General features: G+C 38.7%; 1 protein-coding gene across 1 annotated transcript in view; it reads left to right on the top strand.

Annotated features, from left to right (window-relative positions):
- The window catches only part of Stk39 (serine/threonine kinase 39), a 269,628-nt gene that overhangs the window by 149,446 nt on the left and 98,483 nt on the right, over positions 1 to 21,699 (top strand). The window contains exons 11-14 of the mRNA XM_026389549.2: positions 10,119 to 10,241; positions 10,358 to 10,387; positions 18,434 to 18,496; positions 20,765 to 20,832. Of these exons, the coding sequence (XP_026245334.2) occupies positions 10,119 to 10,241; positions 10,358 to 10,387; positions 18,434 to 18,496; positions 20,765 to 20,832 (284 nt within the window). The remainder of the gene's footprint in view (positions 1 to 10,118; positions 10,242 to 10,357; positions 10,388 to 18,433; positions 18,497 to 20,764; positions 20,833 to 21,699) is intronic.

The raw sequence follows: 21,699 nt of genomic DNA, 5'->3' as shown, positions 1-21,699 counted from the left end.
GCTACAGTCAGAGAAACAGAACCAGTAAGAGTCATATAAAGAGAGATATATTGCATAGAATTGGATTGCTGGAGTAGGAAGCTGGTTAACCAGGCTGAAGTTCACAGTACAAGCTGTTAGGAGGGGCAGATGGGAACCCAAAGTCAAGTTTTTCAACTGATTGAGTGCCCCCCCCCAAGATCATCAAGGATAATTCCCCTGACTTCTGATCGGGCATGAACTTTAATTTTATCTACTAAATGCCTTCACAGCCATGCCTAGGGGAGTGTTCAAAGGAATAATGTGACTGTAGCATAGCCAGGATGACACCTGGAACTGCCCACCACAGTGTTTCTGTGTCGCTGTGAGCATTCTTCTGGCTCTAGCGGTCTAGCTCCCTTCCTGGAGCCATGTTCAGTTGGCTGTAGCCTCTCTCACTCCCCAGGGCTCCTTCTTCTGCAGTTAAGTTAGCTCATAACTTGCTGCTGTATCTAGGCAGCTTTGCCTCTGCTCCAGGGCCAGACATGATTTTCCCCTTTGGTTTTACCAGAAGCAAGAAGTGTTTGCTCATCTGTGTTATTTGTCTTACAGGACGGAACATTCTTATTGTTTGCCTTATTAGGTAAAGTTACAGATCCGCCTGGCACCTGTTCCAGCAGAAGCTTTAGTTCCCAAAGACAATAGTTGCAAAATTGGATGCTGCTTTCTTGAATTGTCGCTGTTGTCCATTGTTCTTTGTCGCCCTCACTTGGGGAAATGTCATATTGAAGTTTTGATAGGATTAAAACAGAATGAGAAGTCTAATTGCTTCTGTTTTTTTTTTTTTTTTTTTTTTTTTTGGTGCCACCTTTTTCACAAGAGTTTCCTTCAAACTTCCAGAACATTCTCTTTTGAGACTGCCTTTTCATGTTGGAGTTCCAAAGTTACAAAATTCCATTGTCATTATCTGAAGAGCAACATTTATCAAATTTGATTCTGTTCATTTTTAAAAAATGGTAAAACATTATAAGGAAGTTGTTACAAGGTGTCCTTCAATGAACTAGCCCAGTGTTTTGAGTCCTTTATTATTAACTTAAGAAAGTCTTTTGTTTCTCTAGAAATTCTTTGAATAACCTATAGAAACTTCATAACCTCATATCTTTATTCTGTCCTTTTACATTCGAAAGAAAAGAATGCTAAATTTTAGCAGAACTAGATAAGCAAGGGGTCAGCAAAATGTTAATGGGAATCACTGGCAAAAAGGGTCAAGATTTAGCTGTAGCCACTTATCTATGATTAATAGAAATGGGCTCTTTTCATCTTGGTATTTTAATGTGTAATAACATGGTCAGATGGAAATAATTTGTAAATTTAAGTTAAAACTCGAGTGTTCAGAGGCCCAGAAGTCCATAACTGGAAAACACTGACCAAGAAGCAAAGTCTCTTATATGGCAAGGAAAGGCAGGTATCGAATGTTGTGTCCTTGCTTATTTAAAGAATTATTAAGTGTACAAAACTGAAAGTTAAATTTAGTAAATCTCCTAACATAGTCCTTATCCTGTCTAACTAATTATATATAACAAATCGCCTTAAACCTGTGCCTTGAAACAACAACAGATCTTTCATTAGGCCTCCCAGTTCCTGTGGGTAAGGCCGGTTGGTTTCTGATCTCAGGCAGCCTCAGCTTCAGTCAGGAGGTGGTCAGGCCTCTCTTCTCAGGGCTTATCTGGGCCACGTGGCAGTGTGAAGGCTGCAGGTCAGTTGGATGCCTGAGGATTTCAGCTCTAAGTGTTCCAGTGAGCTCAGTGGAAGGCTTGTCACTTTTTCTCATTTAGCCTTGGAAGGATTCTGATCTGCCTCATTCTGATGGCTATGGGTGAGGCACTAACCCATACAGATTAAAACAAAGGGTACTGGACTCCATCTCTTGACATTGGAGTTGCAGGATTATAGAAGAACCTGTGGGAAGGAAGATCTTTCTTAATATCTTTACTTTATTTCATTTTTAAATTTTTATGTGGTGCCGGCAATCGAACCCAGTACCTCACTCATGCTAGGCAAGTGCTCTACCATTGAGCCACAATCCCGGTCCCCACAGAAGATCTTATTAAGGGCATCTTTTTTATAGAGGGACATGACGCGATACCTTTATTTTATTTATTTATTTTTTTATGTGGTGCTGAGGACTGAATCCAGTGCCTCACTGTGCTAGGGTAGCACTCTATCTACCACTGAGCCACAACCGCAGCCCTTCAGGGCATCTTTGGAAAAAGACTATTCTCTCTTTTACCCTCTGGCCATGACAGTTCACATCTCTTCCCCACACAAAATACACTCTCACACTACTGAGATCCTCCAGGGTCTCGTCCTATTATAGCATCAGGCTTAAAGTGAAGGATTTGTCATCTAAACCAGATCCGAGTACAGATAAAGATCCTCAGGACCAGTTCCAAAATACAACAGGGGGACACACCTCTTAGAGGCTGGCCCCAAAAGAGGAAGCAGTGGGACATGAGTCTAGAGTGATTCTGGAATCTAGCCAGGTGCATGGGGCCACTTCCTTGACCAGGGCACCGTCGTCTTCCACTGTTTTCTGTGGCTCTTGGTTTCAGTCTCTTGGTCTTGCTCTCTAAGTCATCCTTCCTTTTCCATAAGAAAGAGCCAGTGTTTGTTGCTCAGTAGCCTTCTCAGACTGCCTTTGCTCTCAAGTTTGGGAATTTGAAGGCTCTTTTTTACTTGACGCTCCTTCTTTCTTTTAGTTTATTTAACCTGGCAACATTTCATAGTACACATATCTAAATAACTTTGTGGGATTTCTGTGGGTTTTATTGGGTTCATTCCATTAGACAAGATCCACATGAAAGGTGCTTTGTCTACCAGGGGCTCCTATGAGGTGGAATTGGAACAACACCTTTATGAGCCTTAGAAGACCTGTTATTTAATGCAGGGCCTCTGCAAGGCAAGTTTTTAGGATCCTTGTTAGACCTCAGGTATGTTTCAAAGTGTCTATGAGGCAATACCTTAGATCTTTCTGAAGTCTCAATAATGGGTCATACCATTTCACCCTGACTTTGGTGTTTGCTCTGAAGCTGTTTCTTGGTTTGAGAATTGTTTAATGTTTGGAGAGACTGGGAGTGAGAAGCAATTTTATATTTTATAGTTTGTTCCTTAGCTCATCTCTCTCTGCTCACATTTTATCATAGGCAGGGAGTATAATCTAGGTGTCACTTTAAGTGTTCTGCCTGGAAATCTCTTTAGCTAGATCATTGAATTCGTTAGGTACATTTCTGTTTCCCTCTTTACCATAGATGTCAGTGTCACTGCAAAACACGGTCCCCCTCTCCTCCAGCTTCCAGCAACATCTTTTTCACTTTAAGCCCTCACTGACAACTTTCTTAAATCAACAGCAGTCATTTTATTATCTTGCACTGTTTGTGTGTCAAGAATTTGGAAAGGACTTGTCCTGACTTGGGGTCTCTCAGTGCTTGCTGTCAGCCACCAAGGAAGCACATCTGACTGCTGTTGCTTTGAGTCGCTCAGTTTGGGGTGATTAGGTAAGTGTCGACAGTGACTGGGACAATTAATATACTGATTTCTTCCTACTGTTGTCACCCTAAAGTTCCAGTACATTTTCTGCACTACTTTCAGAAATCTCAAATTCAGCCAGGCATGGTGGCGCACACCTGTAATCCCAGTGGTTCTGGAGACTGAGGCAGGAGGATCATGAGTTCAAAGCCAGTCTCAGCAACTTAGTGAGGCCCTAGGCAACTCAGTGAGACCCTGTCTCTAAATAAAATATATATATAAAAAAAAACTGGGAATGTGGCTCAGTGGTTATTTTCCTGTTACCCCCTCCCCCAAATAATTCCAAATTCAACCTTTCCCCTACCTCCCATACATGCTTGAATGCTTTCTTCATTTTCCCATTGTCTGAATTCCAAACCTTCTGATGGAGTGTACAACAGAGGTGTGAACTCGCAGGCCAAACCTGTCCTGTTGATGCATTATTCTTTATTTTTTATTTTTTTGGTACCAGGGATTGAACCCGGGGCGCTTAACCACCAAGCCACATCATCAGCCCCTTTTTCAGTATTTTATTAGAGACAGAATCTCATTGAGTTGCTTAGGACGTCACTAAGTTGCTGAGGCTCAGTTTGAACTCATTATCCTCCTGCCTCAGCCTCCAGAGTTAATGGGATTACAGGCATGAACCACCACACCCAGCTGATGTATTATTCTTTAGGGTGTGCAGAGGAATTAAAAAAAAATTTAACATTTTTATTAACATTTTTAAAAATCAAGAGAAGTCACGTAAAAATCCAAATTATCCGTTTCAGAAAAATCAGATCTGGCAATGCTGAGTCTGCCTGCCTGAGGCAGCTGTCAATCTACCTGGATGCACCCTTAAGGGGAGACAGGTTCTCGCCTGGTCACCCATGTCTTCAGCTGGCTGGCTTTCTGCATTTTCTGATTAGCTCTCACAGGCCTTTGGATTTGTTATAGTTCTTTAAACAGCTTATTTTTAGACATTTCCTTGAACTAACCCCTAGAACCCACTACCTTGTGATCCATCCATGTTACAAGACACAGTAGGACTCATTAAGTTTTCACTTTTTCTGGGTAAAATAACTTCTCTTGCTCTTCACGCCCAGCTCTCTTATGAATGCCTTAATAACAGATACTCTCTAATACTATCCCTTGACAGTCATCCTCTCTTCTATGGTCTCACAAGATTTATATTTTTGTTATAGCACCCATTCTTTATTGAAATGATTACCTTAAATATTGTCCATCTCTCTGAACTATGAATTACTCAAGGTAGAGGCTTAGATTTTTCTTCATCTTTGATCTAGACCTTGTTACAAAGGTAGGTGTTCAATAAAACGTTGTTGACTGAATGAATAAAAAAGTGATTTTGAAAAATGGCTAAGGCAAGCTTTCTGCCCTGAGGAGGTATACAGTTGATAGTTCATCCATCAAAGGCATTGCTAAGCAGAATGGCATAAAGTACAGGCAAAACTGCAAGTGGGAGCTCCACTAAAGTCCCTGGGATTGGCAAAAAATTGATAAATAGATCCCACAGAAAGGCAGATCAGGCCAAGGAATGCATGTAATATACATGTAAAATGGTAGAGTTGGGGACCGTGAGGCAATTTGTACATAGCTGGATGGTAGGATGTCTAAAGGGAAGTGGTGGGAAATAAGTTTTGGGGGTACAGTATGAGAAACTTGAATGTTAAAGACTCTGGACACAGCCTGTCTGTGATAATGAACACTAAGAAAGTGCTCGTGTACACCTTGTGGCAAAACAAAGGATAAAAGAGGGAAGCGATTTGATGCTCAGAGACTGGTCAGTAGTTTGTTTTATTAGGAGAGGCCAGAGATCACTGTTGAAGGGACTTGATGTACAGTAGCAGTTGAAGAGGTCAATTTGCAAAATGTAATGTTGGATAGATCTGAGTGTGAGGAAAGATCAACATGTATTAATAACAATATCACCTGTGATGTCTTGAGTGTTTATTATGTTTAAGCCTCATGGTAGGATCTTTATATGACTGTGCTTTTTGCCACCATGATGGGGATGAGGGTGGCAGTCTGGGGGGCATGGGGAGCTGTTAACTCAGACAACACTGGAGAGAGTCTGAAGGAAGCAGGGGGTGGAGTATTAACAAATGGGTTGGAGGTAACAAATTCAGTCTTGAGAAATGGCTGAGATGTTCATATCCAGGCAAGCACATGAAAAACAAGATGAGGAGATGAAGTTTCCAAGGACATCTCAAGTTGTATGTAGGGGAGGAACAGCCATGTTTCTGGTAAAGACAGAGTACAAAGAATAGCAGGAGGCAGAGAAGGATAAGAGAGGTAGAAGGAACAATGTCATGAACACAGGATTGAGAGTTAAAGGTCAAAGAATAGGGTCAGCTGTGTTTGCAAGAGATGATGAATGTATGTCCAGGATAATCCCAGGGCTGCCTGGCTTCTCAGGAATGGGTTGAATTGAGGGACCATATGGCCAGGGGCCAGGGCTGGGGTACCAGGAAGTGCAGCATGGAGCGTCAGCTGTGGGCTACAAGTCTTGCATGATGGAGAGTAAAGCAGGCAGGCAGGAGAGGACAGTGAAGCCAGGCATCAGGCACAGAATGGAGGTACTGCTGAGAGAGGTGGTGCTCAGAGGGGGCGATGCCAGACTATGAACTGCAGAGACAGTAAAATATTTACTGCTGAAACCTTATCGAAGTCTCATTATGTTTGTTAATATTCGATCACATAGAAAGCTCTTTGTTTGCTTGGCAGTGCCTCAAGTAAATTATAAACAGAAATTAATTAGAAACATTTTATATACTTCTAGTTAATGGAATTCCTGAGATCAGAAATGTCACTGATTTCTGCCTTCTGTTCTGTCCTGTGTGTCCTTGATGGGCAGACAGAGGGTGAGCTCCCTGGATGACCCAGGTTTAGTCGGTGGTTGGGAACACTGTAGCTTCATCAGGTAGAGGAGAGGCCAACCCAACCATAGGGTTTCCAGTAAGGAGGAAATCATTCATATGAAGTCCCATGTCCAGGGTGAAGTTAATGTGGCAGTGGAAGAAGCTGTCAGGTGGTGCAGAAGGGGATGGGCATGCCAGATTGAGAACCATTCTACTAAACTGTGGTCAGTATTTCTTTGGGTCACATTTTATCATAGTATGTTGGAGTCACACACTTCCGTTTCTCACATCGAATGCCCTTCCTAGAAAGTTCATCTTTTGGCTCCCTTATATTTTCCCCCATATTTTTCCTCCCTGTTCTGGTGTCAGAGGCCAAGCAGCCTCCCTGAGATCCTGTACCTGAGATCCTGTACCACCTCTTACTTATAGAAAGCTCCTGCTCAGAGGGACACTAGAATGATTAGGCAGAGCACTCTGGAGACTTTTCTTTCTACCTTGCTGCCCTGTTCTTCCCCTGGCTGCTGCCTCCCAGCCCTGCCTTGGACATCTGGCCTGGTGGCCACCAGAACTGACCAGTGAGCCACGCGGCTCCTCTGTCTGTTCAGCTGAGCCCATCTTCTTCCTTTGTCAGAATCATAACTTTGGTTCTTTTCTTTAATGAATTTTCATAAAAATGTTGTAGAGAATGTGAATATTGCTCTCCTTTTCAGGTTTGGTGTAAATATAACTGTTTGATTGTATTGTATTTCAGGTATGGGAATAAATAGTGTTGCATGCAAAACGTTTTCTAACCTCATTATTGTTGACTATGACTTGAGGAATTTGTGGAATTATGAATTCCTCTAGGTGCTACTTAATTTGAGCTTGTTTCTCATAGAAGCACTGAATTTTTTTTTTAACTCTTGACCAAAAATAGAGAATAAATCATTCTACTACCTCTTGGTTTTACTAAATGAGCAAATCATTTAATTGAATAGGAATGATGCAAATAGAATTCTAAGGTGAATAATCTCCCTTGTTGTCATTGAGGAGATAGGGTGAGAATAAAAAGTATCACACCTGTTTTTGGAGTTTTTAATTTTTTAAACTCTTCTCCAGTTCCTAAATAAGAAGATCATTTGCTAAACTAAATGAGGCTTAGCTGCCTTGCTTCTAAAAGGTAAAAGTTGTTCTTCATCTCTACAAACTCCCTACAAGGATGTAACTTTGTAAAATTGATTTCTGTTCTTTCACTGGAAGTCATTGTCATATAAATACACCGTGAAACCTGGGTTTCAAATTTTGCTGCAAGTTTATTCCTAGGAGTAGGCCAGGGGAACATTCTCAAAGACAAACTTGGCCTCTTGTTCTTGCCACTGTTATATCTATATTTTTCCCTACCTAGATTTTTGAATGTTCTTTGTCTTAATTTAGTCAATATTTATACTTAACTTGTTTAACTAATATTTGTCACGTAAAGGCTTGGTCCCATCATTTTTTGAATGTGTAGGACTGTAATCCTAGACTTTTTTTGTTTTATCTTTCTCTTTTCTAGCAAATAAAACTGCAAGAGACAACCAGGGTTCTGAGATAAAATAGAAATGGAAGAGGCCATTTTATTGTTTGTAGTTTGATCTGCTTGGGGAAATGGAACTGATCTTGTAAATATAGACCCAGAGAGGCGAGGGTGAGCTGGGGTACACAGCTGGACTGTTTCCAGGAAGAGCTTTCCTTGATATAATCTCTCAAAGAATACTAATTCTCATAATTTTAGTAAGGTAGAGTTTTATTCTGTTCCTGACACATAGTTTTCTCACTTATTGGATAATAGTTTGTTTTATAACAGATAAAGCTTTAATTTTTTTCTTTTCAGTGTAGTCTTTAACACATGGCCCTTGCCTTGATCAGTGTTGCCAAGAAAATAATTCATTTTATTGTATATGTCAAAAGAAAATTGTTTTCTTTTCCCTTAGCAATTTCTTTGTAGCTTTAAAATGAGCAATCTCTTCTGAAAATCCTGAAGTGTATTTCAGCATTTTTTTTCCTATAGTACTTTGCCATCATCCATAAGCACCATTAAAATCAGTATCATTAGAACAGGATTTTACAGAAACTCAAAATCTAAGTGGAACAAATATCTTACATCAAGCACTCAAGGGGTTTTAACTAAGTCCTAAGTGTTTCAAAGGTGAATTCATTAAGAAATATTTTTTTTTGGATTGGGGAAAAAAACTTTTAAAATAATCATAACTATATGCAATTACTAATAACTTTTTACTTGCCTTTTAACTTTCTCTATTGGAGCTCAGATCTTCTAGACTAAGTGATCAGGATTACTTTTGCAGATTATATGGCAATGCCCTCCAATTTAACTTAACTGTGAGCATATGCTGCTTGTGGCTTCACATTGACCTAAGATGTATAAATACTTGCTTTAGATTTAAGTTCTTTGGTGCTTCCTTTGTGTTTAATGATGTGCCTGTGATATAATTAAATCATTTCTATTATGGGAAATGGCCTTTCTTCATATCATACTCTTTCAGAGTCTTCACAGGACATCTTTAATCACTTCTTTCTGATAGTCATTCAATGGCATAAGGAGATTGGTAGTCTGAAGCTTCGTTTCTCCCTAGATTTTGTCTTCATAGCATTGTCATCTCAGGGCACTTTCTGGGCCTTCATCTCCTTGTCTGTAAAATGAAGGGGTTGAATTGGAAGTCAGAAAGGTCATTTGTACTCCAAGATCATCTTATTCACTGGGCCATGAGCTGTTACATCACATCATCTTCATCTGCTACAGTGTTTTGTTTAATTAGGACTCAGTACATTTTTTTCCCCACTTTCAATTCTTATCCTTTATTTTAGTTCTAGAATAGAAGAAGACTCATGAACCTTAAGATTTAGGTTTTTTTTTTGTTTGTTTTGTTTCACTATACTTTTTAAGGCAAATTACTTTGGTTAAGGCTCATTCTCAGTCATCCTGTCCTTTTAAAAATGTTACTTTACCACAGACATCTGGAAGGCATGCCCCATGGATTACATTTCTATCCTAGTTCAAAAAAAAAAAAGTTGAAATAATTGAGGAAGCCAGCCTGATTATAACCTAAATACTAGCAAGGCTGTGGATGATCATGCTGCTTGGGTACAATCTCATAAATCTCTAGTTTACTACACAAAGTGTGTTAGTATTAGCCTGTTACTGTTTGTTTGCTTAAATAGGTTGAGCAGAATCCTGGAAACATGGGCATGATGTCAGGTTCTAGAAAGAGCCAGGCAGCCACAGAAGGGTATTTGTTCTGTGGTCGTAGGTTTTAGCTAGCTGGGACCTCTAGTCTGGTGTGCTTCATTGGGCTTCTGGATTTCCCTGCCTTCGCTTCGTCAGTGGTCCATTGCTTGTGTGTGTTTCCTTAGGCAATTCTGAAGCCTATCACATGGCCTTGTATATGTAGTAACTGATAAAATGGTTAACTGAGTTAAAAGTGAACAATGATCTTGGTGTGTAATGGCTTATGTGTGTGGTGTTCTTCCAAAATAGTTGCATTTCAAGAACACAATATTTTTGGAAGGAGAATGAGTGTGGGAGTCTGGAGGCTGTGTGGTCTCTTTGGGTGTTGATTTCTAGCTATCGCTGGACTGATAGCCATGGGGGTCATCTTCAAGGGGGTGTGTGTGTTCCATGTAGCTCATACAACAGCACCAGTGAGCCCTGTAGATTCAACTAGTGAAGTGTGGTGTGGGCTTGTTTTGACTCAGGTAAGACGAGTTCCAGGGTCAAGCGGTCACCTCCACAAAACCGAAGACGGGGACTGGGAGTGGAGTGACGACGAGATGGATGAGAAAAGTGAAGAGGGGAAAGCAGCCGCTTCTCAGGAGAAGGTAAATGACACCCGTGACCAGCAGCAAATCTGCATGCATTATATTTCTGAAGAATGTGTGTGTGTGTATGTATGTGTGTGTGTGCACATATTAATGAGTACATATTTGTTTTACAGTCACGAAGAGTAAAAGAAGAAAATCCAGAGGTGAGCAGCAGTTCTGTCAGTCTGTCTATCTATGTGAGTATGTACTTTTCCATCACTTCATTCTGCCCTGTGGTATCAGTCTAATCCATTTAGGAGATAGACTGAAAATCTCACAGAGTAGGGAAAAAAAGGGAAGGTACATCAATATTGTAGGCCCCAATTCTGTCTTGAGTTTCTTCTGGCCTGCACAGATTGTATCAAATTACTTTACTCTGAGCCTCAATTTCCCTTGCCTTTAGAACAAGGAACAATCAGAGTACTTGTAAGGTTGCTGTTGAGGATTGATTAAATCATGTTCATAAGGTACTCAGTGGAGGCCTCGGCATCAGCTGGGTAATAATTACTTTTAACTCTTAGTGTTACTGACATTTAGAAAACATAGGTGAGCATACAGGCAAAATTTCTTCTAAATCTTCAATTTACAGTAATACAGATACTAAATGGTTAGAAACACTATTTGTCTTGATTTTTAAATCTCTGATGTAACTAGGTAAGCAAGGTGCACTCATTTAATGACTTCATTTTTAAGAACTGCTCATCTTTTGATTAAGGGATCATTTTTCATTTAATTCCTCCATCTGATTAATTATCCTAATCCTTAATGTCTAGTCATGACTATAGCTCAGTAATTCTCTTAGAGGAAATTTGAGCATATTTAAATAGCTCCAAATATTTTAGACTTAGTAATTAATATAGACCTTATTAAATTCTCATTATGAAAACAGAAAATGCTACAAAGTATGTCCATCCCAACTTTTTAAGATTGGTAGGCATTTCCTTTTGTTTGGAAGGAGCAAATCTCACCATGGGGTTTTAAGTGGCAGTAGCCAGCTGGGCATTTTTTTTTTAATTTTTAATATTTTATTTTTTAGTTCTCGGCGGACACAACATCTTTGTTTGTTGCCAGCTGGGCATTGTAAGAGTGATTGACAGAACTGCAAGCCCTTCTCCCTTTGTTCTCCCATCATCATCCTGGCCACTGATAGGTCTTTCCTGGGTGTTTTCAATGTACCTGCCTCTCAGTGGTAGCGCTCCTTCACCTGTTGAGAGAACAGGATCATGGAGACATGATTATCACATGAATTATTTTTTCCATTTCACATGTAAAATATAAGCTTTAGTCAAGGACATTTTTCCCCTGTGCTAGGAGAAATGGTGATAAGCGTCAGAGCAGGGCATGTTGTGCTACAGTTTTAGAATGTTGTGCTAGAGTTTTAGAATGATCTTAAGTAGGTCTCATGTACTCTGCCCTCCCATTGCCCACTTTCCCATTTAATCTGGAGCAAAGCACAGAGTACAAGTTTTTTCGTCTGTTGCTAAGAGTATCTCTAATTAAAAAGGCGAGTTCTTCTTAGAAGTAGAACATAATGAGATGCTTTCGGTAGTGTCATTGACCCCAAAAGCATTCATTATTGGTTTACTACAGGACATCTCCACTGAGTGATATTCATTGATCTTGCCTTACTAGTATAGAGAATGGGTGTTGGTCTTTTCCCCATGAGAATTGGTTAAGAGAATATCTTACTATGTGCTCATTGAAATTGCTGATAACTTATTTGGCTAATGGCAGGATTTTTTTGGAAAGAATATTTTGTGCACAGGTAAGAAAGGGAATAATGTAGGGCAAACTGTGAGTTGATTCTCAAGCTTCACTGTTGATCTTGATGGGGATTTGAAAGTTGTAGGCAATGCATTGCATCTAGACTCATTTGATTTCCCAGTCGAACGTGTCTGTCACAGATTGGTTCAAATTTAAGGAAGCATATGAATAGACTTCTCAATTTTATGGAAGCATACATGTTTCATGTAAACACTACCACTACATTTTAGGAATGACTTGACCCGGTTTCTTGGGCCAGTATTCTAAACTCTTGATAGTGCTGTCATTTCAGTATCCTGAGCTGTATTACCAGGTGCTTTCAGCTTTTAACTAAAATAGTCCTCTGATGTGCTAGCTACCCCCAACTGCTTCCTATAATTATGGAGAGCATAAAGTACTTTATTTATCTATTATATAGGGAATTAAAAAGTTAAATTTATTAATATTTAATGTACCTATGAATGTGTGTATATATTATATATAATATTTGACACACATATTAAATATGTGCCTGCTGTGTTTTAGGAAATGTTGGGAACATATAAGTGAGAGAAACAGAGCAAAATCACTGTCCCTGTGAAGCTTAATAGGAGTTAATAATAAATTATTATTATAATAATAAATCTGTTAATAGGAGTAAAAATAAATAATTAATTAGTAAATTATTATTACAATAGGATAGGAGCAGTATGTTAAAAAAAAAAAGAATGTGTGGAGATGGAGTGTGGGAGGAGGCTGTGATTTTTGTTGGGTTGGTCAGGGTAGGCGTGATTGAAAAGGAACAGAGAGCAGATTTGAAAAGGGCATAGGAGAACTGGAGTTAATAAAAGCTAAAGACTGCTGTTATTTTGCTAGCCTCTTGCCCCTGTGGCTGACACTTCCTTCCACAGAAGTTATCAGTTGGCAGTGTTTCTTGAGAGACTTTTTTTTGTTCATTTATATATAAATATGTTCTTAAATCTAGCATATCATCTAAAAAACCATGAATGGAATGATAAAACTATAATGTTTTTGCAATATGCCTTATTTTCTTGGAAATCTATTCATATTAAATATTGTAACTACCTCTTTATTTTTAATCGTGGCATAGTGTTACATTAGATGGATGGAAATGGTTTATTTAACTCTTTCTTTCTTGGCAGTTATTTAGATTGTTGTACAGATGTCATTCCCTTCACTTTTTTTGTGAATGCAGTTGGGTCAGCACATCTGCAAGTACAGTATAGATACTTAGAATTGGGATTGCTTGGTTGAAGCATCTTCAGATTTTGGATTTTCATAGTTGCTATCAGTAACTAGATCAATGTATATCTTTAAGCATCTTTGAGAATGAAATGCTTATCTGTGCAAAATGACACATTTAAATGCCAGAGTAATTATATTTTGATAAGCTTTTCAATAATGGTTGTCATTTAAATTGCAGTCTAGTTGTGCTTTGACCATAAGCTGGTAGAAGTCTGGGCTAGTATTTTATGCATGTGTGTGCTCCCCTTGCATACATGATTGTTGGTGACATGAACATCCATGCACAGAAGTAAAAACAAGAAGCAAGTATATGAACAGGCATATTGTATTTCTGAGGAGGTCAGAAATGGGAATAACGATCAGAAGATATTATGTAATTGAGGTAAAGTGCAGAAAATGTAGCCTTAGTAGTGCTGTGTTTAGACAGTAAAATGCTACAATAAATGGGGGATATTTTAGGCATGCTTAATTTGTGAGGTGCTGTTTGGTCTCTGGGAAGTGCTGGGGTACAAAGTATTACAATATTAGCTGGTGAAGATTGAGAAAGCCAGAGTAGGATCTTTGTCAGAGGGATCTTGGGAAGATGCTGCTCATCCTGGAGTATATTTGGAGGCCATTCTACGTATGTCCAGGAGAATTTCAAATATAAACAATACGTTTTCAGGGTTACACCATTTATCTTAAGATTCATAGCTAGGTACTTTGAAAAATTGGTCATGTGTTCCTAGAGCAATATTTTAGAAATAGTCTTGCAAAACTATTAGTCACCCACTAGTAATTAATGATTTGTAATAAGTACATATTTCATTCTCATTTATTTATCATCTTATTCTATTTGGGTAGAAGAAAACTTCAGAGACTAAAGTTTAATAATTAACATTATTATTCATGATAATATGGTTAAGTAATTGATAAAATATGTAAACTGTATCTGATGTCTCTGGAATTGGGTTAGCCATTGTGGAAATTATACAATAAGAGAAGAGCACCTGCTTTCTGGAAGCTTCTATCTTTTGAAGCCTGTAGCAGAGTGCCTTTTGTGGGTAGTGTTTCCTACTTATATATCTTCTTATCTCAAACTTTCCATCTGTTATCCTCTTATTGACCTTCTTTTGATCAGTGGTTTCGGAATTTCTTTTTTTGAGGCTCTGAGATAATAAGTACTTGTTTAATGACTTTTTGTCAATTTTACATTATAATCTCGATTTTCTACATGAAAAGTGAAATAAACTTTATTTTTAAATTTAGTTTCCTTTGGTTTTTCATTGAATGGAGGAAGACGTTTGCTAGGGCTTCGGTTAAAGCAACATTTTTTTTTTTTACAGTGTCACCTCAGATAGGTGGCATGAGAACAAATGATTCATAGCCCTGCTCAACGCCAGAGAAAGTGAAAGATTTAAAATATTCAGTGCCTGGATTCAATCACAAAGCCACAGATGCTAATTTACTAGTTAGGGGTGATGTCCCAGCTACAATGCTTTTCAGAGGGTTGATCCTGTGATTCTGATTTGTGGCCAGGTTCAAGGTCTACTGACTATGAAAACGTCACAAATCAGGCTGAATCCAGAAACCCAAAGAGAAATCAGGAAGATTCTGTTTTAAATATCTGCGTATCAGAAATTTCAAAACAAAAGAAAGATAAAGGCAAAAGCAAAAACATTTTTAGAAATCTCTTGGAGAAGTCCTTACTCAACCAGGCTTAATGAAACAGGAGTAAAGATTTTTGGTTGAAGCCCAGTAGGACCCACAAAAAGTACATTGAAGAGCTTTGTCAATGAGAGTCTAGTCTAGCTTAATTATGAAAATCTTTCTGTTTCTTTACTCTGGGATCTTATCTCAAGGAGAAATGCATTTGATGTGGATTTAGATTGGGGATGTTTTTACTAGATATTAGGTATAATGAGAAGGTTAAATTTATTCCTTATATTATTCATTATTGTTACATAATGGTTTTTAAGACTTCTACTAGCTTTTAAAAATTATTTCTTATGAAACATGTTTTCCAAATGCCCATCAACTCTTAAACATGTTTTATTCTCCACTCCACTTTTGTGGTACTAGGAACTGAACCCAGGGGTGCTCTACCACTGAGCTACATCCCCAGCCCTTTTTATTTTGAAACAGTGCCTCACTAAATTGCTCAGGTTGGCCTTGAACTTGGCAATCTTCCTGACTCTGTCTCCTGAGTCACTGGGATTACAGGTGTGTGCCATTGTGATTGGCTGCATATTTGTTTTTATATCTATATGTAGAAGGAGAAAACATTTCATTTCTGCCTCTAAATTTATTACAGTTAGCTTTAGTCATCTTAGACTGCATTAATATGATACTTTAATTATGCCACTTTCTAAAGAATGTTATCACTATAGGTAATTGGCCTTCTAAGTAATGTTGGAAGTTAGATTTGTGATCAGAAATCTGTTATATTTCTGAAAATAAACTTTATTTTGGAATAATTCTAGACAGAGAAATGGTACAAAGATAGTAAGTGCAGAGTTCCTCTTCATGCCCCACCTGTTTTTTTTCCCACTGTTAATTTCTCCTGGAACCCTTGTATGTGTATCACAGCTCAGAAAATAATACTGTTATATAACTATCAACTAACCCCCAGAATTTATTCATATTTTACTAGTTTGTCCACTAATATTCTTTTTCTTTTCCTGGATGCAAACCAGAATACCACATTGCATTTAGCTATGTGTTAAAAATAGAAAAAGAAAAGATTAGGCAGAGTTCTATGAAAGCTGTAAAGCAGATGTTTTTTTCTTTCTTCTGTCCATTTTGAGATATTTTCCTCTCTTTTACCCCCTCCCAGATCCCCACTGAGGTTTAGTCATAGAGTGGTGTCCAACATTAATTTATTTTTCTTTCTCCTTTCTATTGAAACATTTGTTCTTTTAAATGCCCTTCTATTTAAGAGAGGGAAAACTGTTCAAAGGGGGGAATATATCTGATAAATTTCTATTATGCTGTTGATATGTAACAGCTGCTTAATGGGTTAGCATTTTTTTTCTTTTTTGCAAGTTTTTCATTTAAGAGTATAACCAAAAGGCCATCCTCTAGTCTCATGGAGAGGGTTCACAATAGTGATATTGGGCAATTGCACGGAATTGTCAAGGAAGATATTTTTGTATAGGGGGCTTTCAGCATCCTGAGCACCTCTGGACATCTTCCAAGGAATAATTTGCATTGCACCAATAGAGGTTGGTCCTTTGGTTATATGCCACTTACACCTCCACAGTGACTCACAAGGCATGTGTGGTTCCCTTGCCCACTCCAGTCATAAGCTCTCCACCAGGCTGACTGCCCAGGAACCAAGGGACCTGGGTGGGTGATGGGCCTTCCCAAGGGAAGGAGTGCCGCAGTCTGGCTGGGCACAAAATCACGAGCCACTCACAGCCTTGTAGATTCAAACAGCAACTCTTTATTCCCGAACTCTCACCGGCACTCTATACGCACGTTCTGGGGAAAATGCACACCTCCACTGGGCTCTGCATACCAAAATACTCTGTGAATCCCAGAGAACTCTGAGGCAGCAGGATACACCCTATTCCCAGCAGGATCCACACCCTAAACCTGGAACCGCCCTAAACCCGGATCTGCCCTGGTCCTTGAGCAGGGTCACCTTTCTCAAACATTCATGCAATGTCACTGCAAATGACTTGGGTTCAAGGCAAGCCCATTTCCACAATGGAGAGTCCTCCCTCTAAGCAACATTGGGTAGGCTGACAAAGAAATTGCCATGTGTCATTCCTACTTGGCTATGGCTCTCAGCAAAGGAGATGTTTTCTCCTCTGTGTCAATGCTAGTGAGGGTGCTTAGCTTACCATTGTTCTTTGGCTAAAGGTAGGATATGCTGTACATGCTGTTGTAGCGTGTGGTTGTACATCAAACCTAAATTCAGACTGGGGAATAAGACTGAATGATTCTTCCCAAGAGGTATTTGGTGTAGGCCATTGCCCTCTGGCTAATGAACAGATATTGTGTTTTTTTCTTCTAACGTAGTCACCCCCCCCCAAACATTTTATTATAATACATTCAAACATACAACATTAAAGCATTTCATTGTGAGTGCCATATACCTATCACCTAAGGTATAACTTACACTTGCTTTATGACATGCAAATCCATCTACTCATCCATATTCTCACCTGAATTTTTTGATGTACTTCAAAGTAAACTGCAGACCTCAGTGTACTTCCCCCTGTTAGTTCAGGATGAACATAGTTATTTTTGAGGAAGCTCAGAGGGTATGAATTTTATATCCTTAAGCTTTAGACAATTTTTGCCAGAAAGAATTTCTGATTATTTTAGAATTGGTAGTAGGTTAGAAATGGAAGATCCTTTTCATTTGTTTTTATTGCTGTTTTTCTTTAGTTTTTTTTTTTCTTTTTCTTTCTTTCTTTCCTTCTTTCTTTTTTTTTTTTTTGTTTCTTGTTTTGTTTTCTGTCTTTCAAGGTTTACTACAGGGCAGAGTTTATAAAAGTCAGTCATGAGGTAAAAATGATTTAGGTGTCAGCTCAGGGCCACAATTCCAATTTTTGAGAGAAAAATGTAACCTATCCTTCTGTTGGGGAAAACTATTTTAAACAACCCACTTAACCTTACACATTTGTGAATTACAATCAATAGTTACAGTAATAATTAAAGGGACAGGTTTTACTGAGTCTAAAACTTCTCATTAGATGAAAATAACTAATAAAAAAGTTGTCATCCAATTTAAAATATCAAATAGTCTATGCTTTTTCACTTTGGCTGAGTGGCTCTCTCAAACCCTATAGGTCGTCCTGAAGAACCCTTTAAAGACACAGATGTGGGCTGGGGATGTGGCTCAGGTGGTAACGCACTTGCCTGGCATGCGCGGGGCCCTGGGTTCAATCCTCAGCACCACATAAAATAAAGATGTTGTGTCCACTGAAAAATAAATATTAAAAAATTAAAAAAAAAGAAAAGACACAGATGCTCTCCCATCTAAACAAAATTCTGAATCACAGGCCAAGTGAGACCCAGGCTTCTATAGCACATTCCCTGAGTGATTCCAATGCAGGCAGTCAGAAGCATTTGGGATATAGTTTAGGAAATACTACTGCTTTCAGATCTGAACATTATTGTCTCTGGCAGTTGGTACACAGTGTAACCACATTGACCTTAATGTCTCCTTTTGGCTTCCTTGAGTAGTATCATGGTGGTTCTCTTAACAGATCTCGGTGAACACCAGCAGAATCCCCGAGCAAATACAGTCCCTCTCCGTGCACGACTCTCAGGTAGGTTCCTTTGCCAGTCATTTCCATTAGAGAAGCTTTGTAGGCAGACCTTTAGAGAAACCCACCATTTAGGCAGGTAGACAATTTGAGAGTACATTGCCAAACCTGGGGCATATAAACTCTCCCTTTGAATAGATATGGAAAAAAAGGATGGTTATTATTGACCATCCTTTCACGACCTCCAGCCTTTAATGATAGGTTCAAGAGCAAGAAAAAATTACTAGAATGCTTTTGAAATTGCTGGGACTGTGGAAAGTACGCAAAGGAAAGAAAATGACTCACCCTTCTGTTATATTCCAGCCACAAAACATTGTAGCTAATTGATACTTTTCTTTTGCTCCTGGTTGGATTTCTATAACCTCTTTTCATAATTCTTTTATTATTGAATTTTATGGGCCAATTCATCTCTACAACTTGCCTTGTAAAAATAATAGTCCAGTGACAGTGAAATGCGTGTACAATGCATTATTATAAAAGGTGTATGACATAAGACCTGTGCGGTGAGTCATGCTGGGTGTAGTGAAGGATGCTGAGCAATTCAGGGCAAGGACTGTGGGTATAGAGTTGCAGTGTAGAGTCATATTCTAGTTCTGCTATAGAATCGGTAGGCAAATGCTTCTGCTCTCAAAGAGGTTATAATAAGCCAACCCCCAAACACCAGAAGTCAAAGTTTTCTCTGATATATGGAAGCTAACACACAATAAGGGGCAGAAGGGAGAACAGAAATTCAGTGGATTAGACAAAGGGGAATGAAGGGAAGGGAGGGGAGATAAGATTAGGAAAGACAGTGGAATGAATCTGACATAACTTTTCTATGTACATACATGAATGCGCCACAGTGAATCTCAACATCGTGAATCTCAACATCGTGTATATCCATCAGAAATTAATTAAAAAATAAAATAACTATGGCGAAAGTCAGAAAGATCAATAGAGGGAAGGCAGCAGGGGTTAGGAAAAGGGAAGGGGAAGGAGAGGTATTGGTATCTGAATTAGAATATGATATATTCCGTGCTTTTATAATTATTTCAAAATGAATTCTACTATCATGTATAACTAAAAAGAGTCAATAAAAATTTGGCATTCCTACCACAAAGCATCATCAGCCTTAGAATCACACAGTACTTTTTTCCTAAATCTGTATGTTTCATTTAAATTTGTTTCTATTTTGCCTGATCTGTGTTTTAGAAAGCAGTTATTTATTTGGGAGATGGCTAGAGCAATGGGGTTTCTTGGTTATGGAAAGCCTGTTTGAGGTCTGATAACCTGGCCTTTATCCTATGGCTGAGGAATCAAGACTTGCAAATATTGAGTAGTTTGTGCACACCACATGGTGTGTTTGACCTCACACCACGGGTCAGAGGCAGAACCAGAGTTCAGTGTAAGGCTTTGTGCTGTGTTAGTCAACTCAGTAAGAGATAAACAGTAGGGATTCACTGAACGATGAAAGGCAAATAATAATAATAACAAAATAGAAAGCAAAGTGAGCAGGAAACAGCAAAAGGGAGTATAATAACTAGAATTGTTTAATATTTTATAGTTTATGGCTCACTTTCATGTATATCATTTTCCCAAAACTTTTTGAGGCAGGTATTACCCCTGCTTTGTAAAGGGGAAAACAAGTCTTTTCCATGGGCTTGCTCCATATTTACACAGCTAGTAAGTGGCAGAGCCAAGTCTTGACCCTGAAGTCTTGTTATTTTTCTCTTCTTAGACAAATAAATCTACTAGTGGCTAAGGATTCATGGTAATAGGGTGGGGCTATGTGGCACAGGCACTTTAAATAGATAATCTATGTTCAAGGAAATAGGCCATGGGTGAGAGAGGCAAGAAAGAGAAATGGATGGCTGTCCTACTGGTTCCACCTTCCTCTCCACCTTAAGGTTTAAGGTGCCCAACCTTTGTGCATCACCAAGGCCCAGTGGGTGAGAATCCATTGCTCTAGCTATAGGGTGCCACTTTCGATGGCTCCACTTTGGATGGCTGACCCTACTTTGAATTTGCTGGAGCTTGTACCAGTCATTCACAGTGTCCACCCTACTACTGAGTCTCTCTTTGAAACATTCTGTCCACATTTGCAATGGGAATTGGGCATCATTCTGATCTTCACTTAGAGGTGTTTGTGCGGCCAAACAAAACCTGCAGGTCTGAAGTCCTAGTTTTGAAATTTCCAGAAAGAAAGGGATGCATGGTTCAAAGGATATGGTGATCTTATTCATTCTTCTTCCAATAAAGTTTCCAACACCATTTGCTGTTGTGTTTTTAAAGGGCCAACCCAACGCGAGTGAAGACTACAGAGAAGCTTCTTGCGCTGTGAACCTCGTTTTAAGATTGAGGTAAATAATGCTGTTGTTTATTTTCCATCATTTTTCTTATAGTACAATATTCTGATCTCTTTCATTAACTTTTCATGACATTAGCATAAAATAAAATTGTTTTAACTTACTTGATTTCCCCAAACAACCAGTGTATGCTATATTCCCCAAACTAATTGTGCTCTTTTAATTGCTTGCTAAAGAAGACCAAGAGAGAAAAGCATTATATGAGAGTCTGCAGACTCAGGGTACCCATCACTAAGCTTTTTTTTTTTCTTTTCTTTCTTTCTGGGGTTTTTCCTTTTATTTTTTAACAATGTAAGATCACAGTAAGAGATTTTTAATGAGTTTCTTTCACACTCCAGCAGTCAGTCTCTGACAGAAATAAACCATGCTTGTACTACAAGTTGCCTGTTCAGAACATTTTTCAGTGGCAGGTTTGATCAGCCACTGTGGAGAAATGACAGATATATTTTGAAAGAGCCTTCATTCTTCTAGGAAATGGATACAAATATGGTGCCTGACAGTTGATAGCCTGGTGAATGAAAGCTGTTTCTATTTTAAGAAGTTTTTAATTTAAAGGTTTATCTGCAGATATTCTTTGTTGAGCATTTGGAATCTCAAGACAAAAGAAAACTGCTTAACCTCATTGTAAATAGCTTAATTTACCAGATCGGTCAGAATATTATCACATTTTGGGGGTTTTCTAAAAAAATTGTGTGTGTGTGTGTGTGTGTTGTGTATTGTGTGTTCTCCTTCGGACAATTATGCAAATAAAATTTGGCTAATGACATGTTCCCATGTTCAGAACTACAAAAAATGGGTTTATCGTCATGGTTAGTTTCTGCCCTCTAAGTTGTCTTGTCCATCAGGGCAGATTATCATCCC

Source organism: Urocitellus parryii, chromosome 1 (assembly GCF_045843805.1).
Source record: "Urocitellus parryii isolate mUroPar1 chromosome 1, mUroPar1.hap1, whole genome shotgun sequence".
NCBI classification, from domain to species: Eukaryota; Metazoa; Chordata; class Mammalia; order Rodentia; family Sciuridae; genus Urocitellus; species Urocitellus parryii.
Note: the sequence above shows the minus strand (reverse complement) of the source record. Positions and strands in the feature narration are given on the sequence as shown.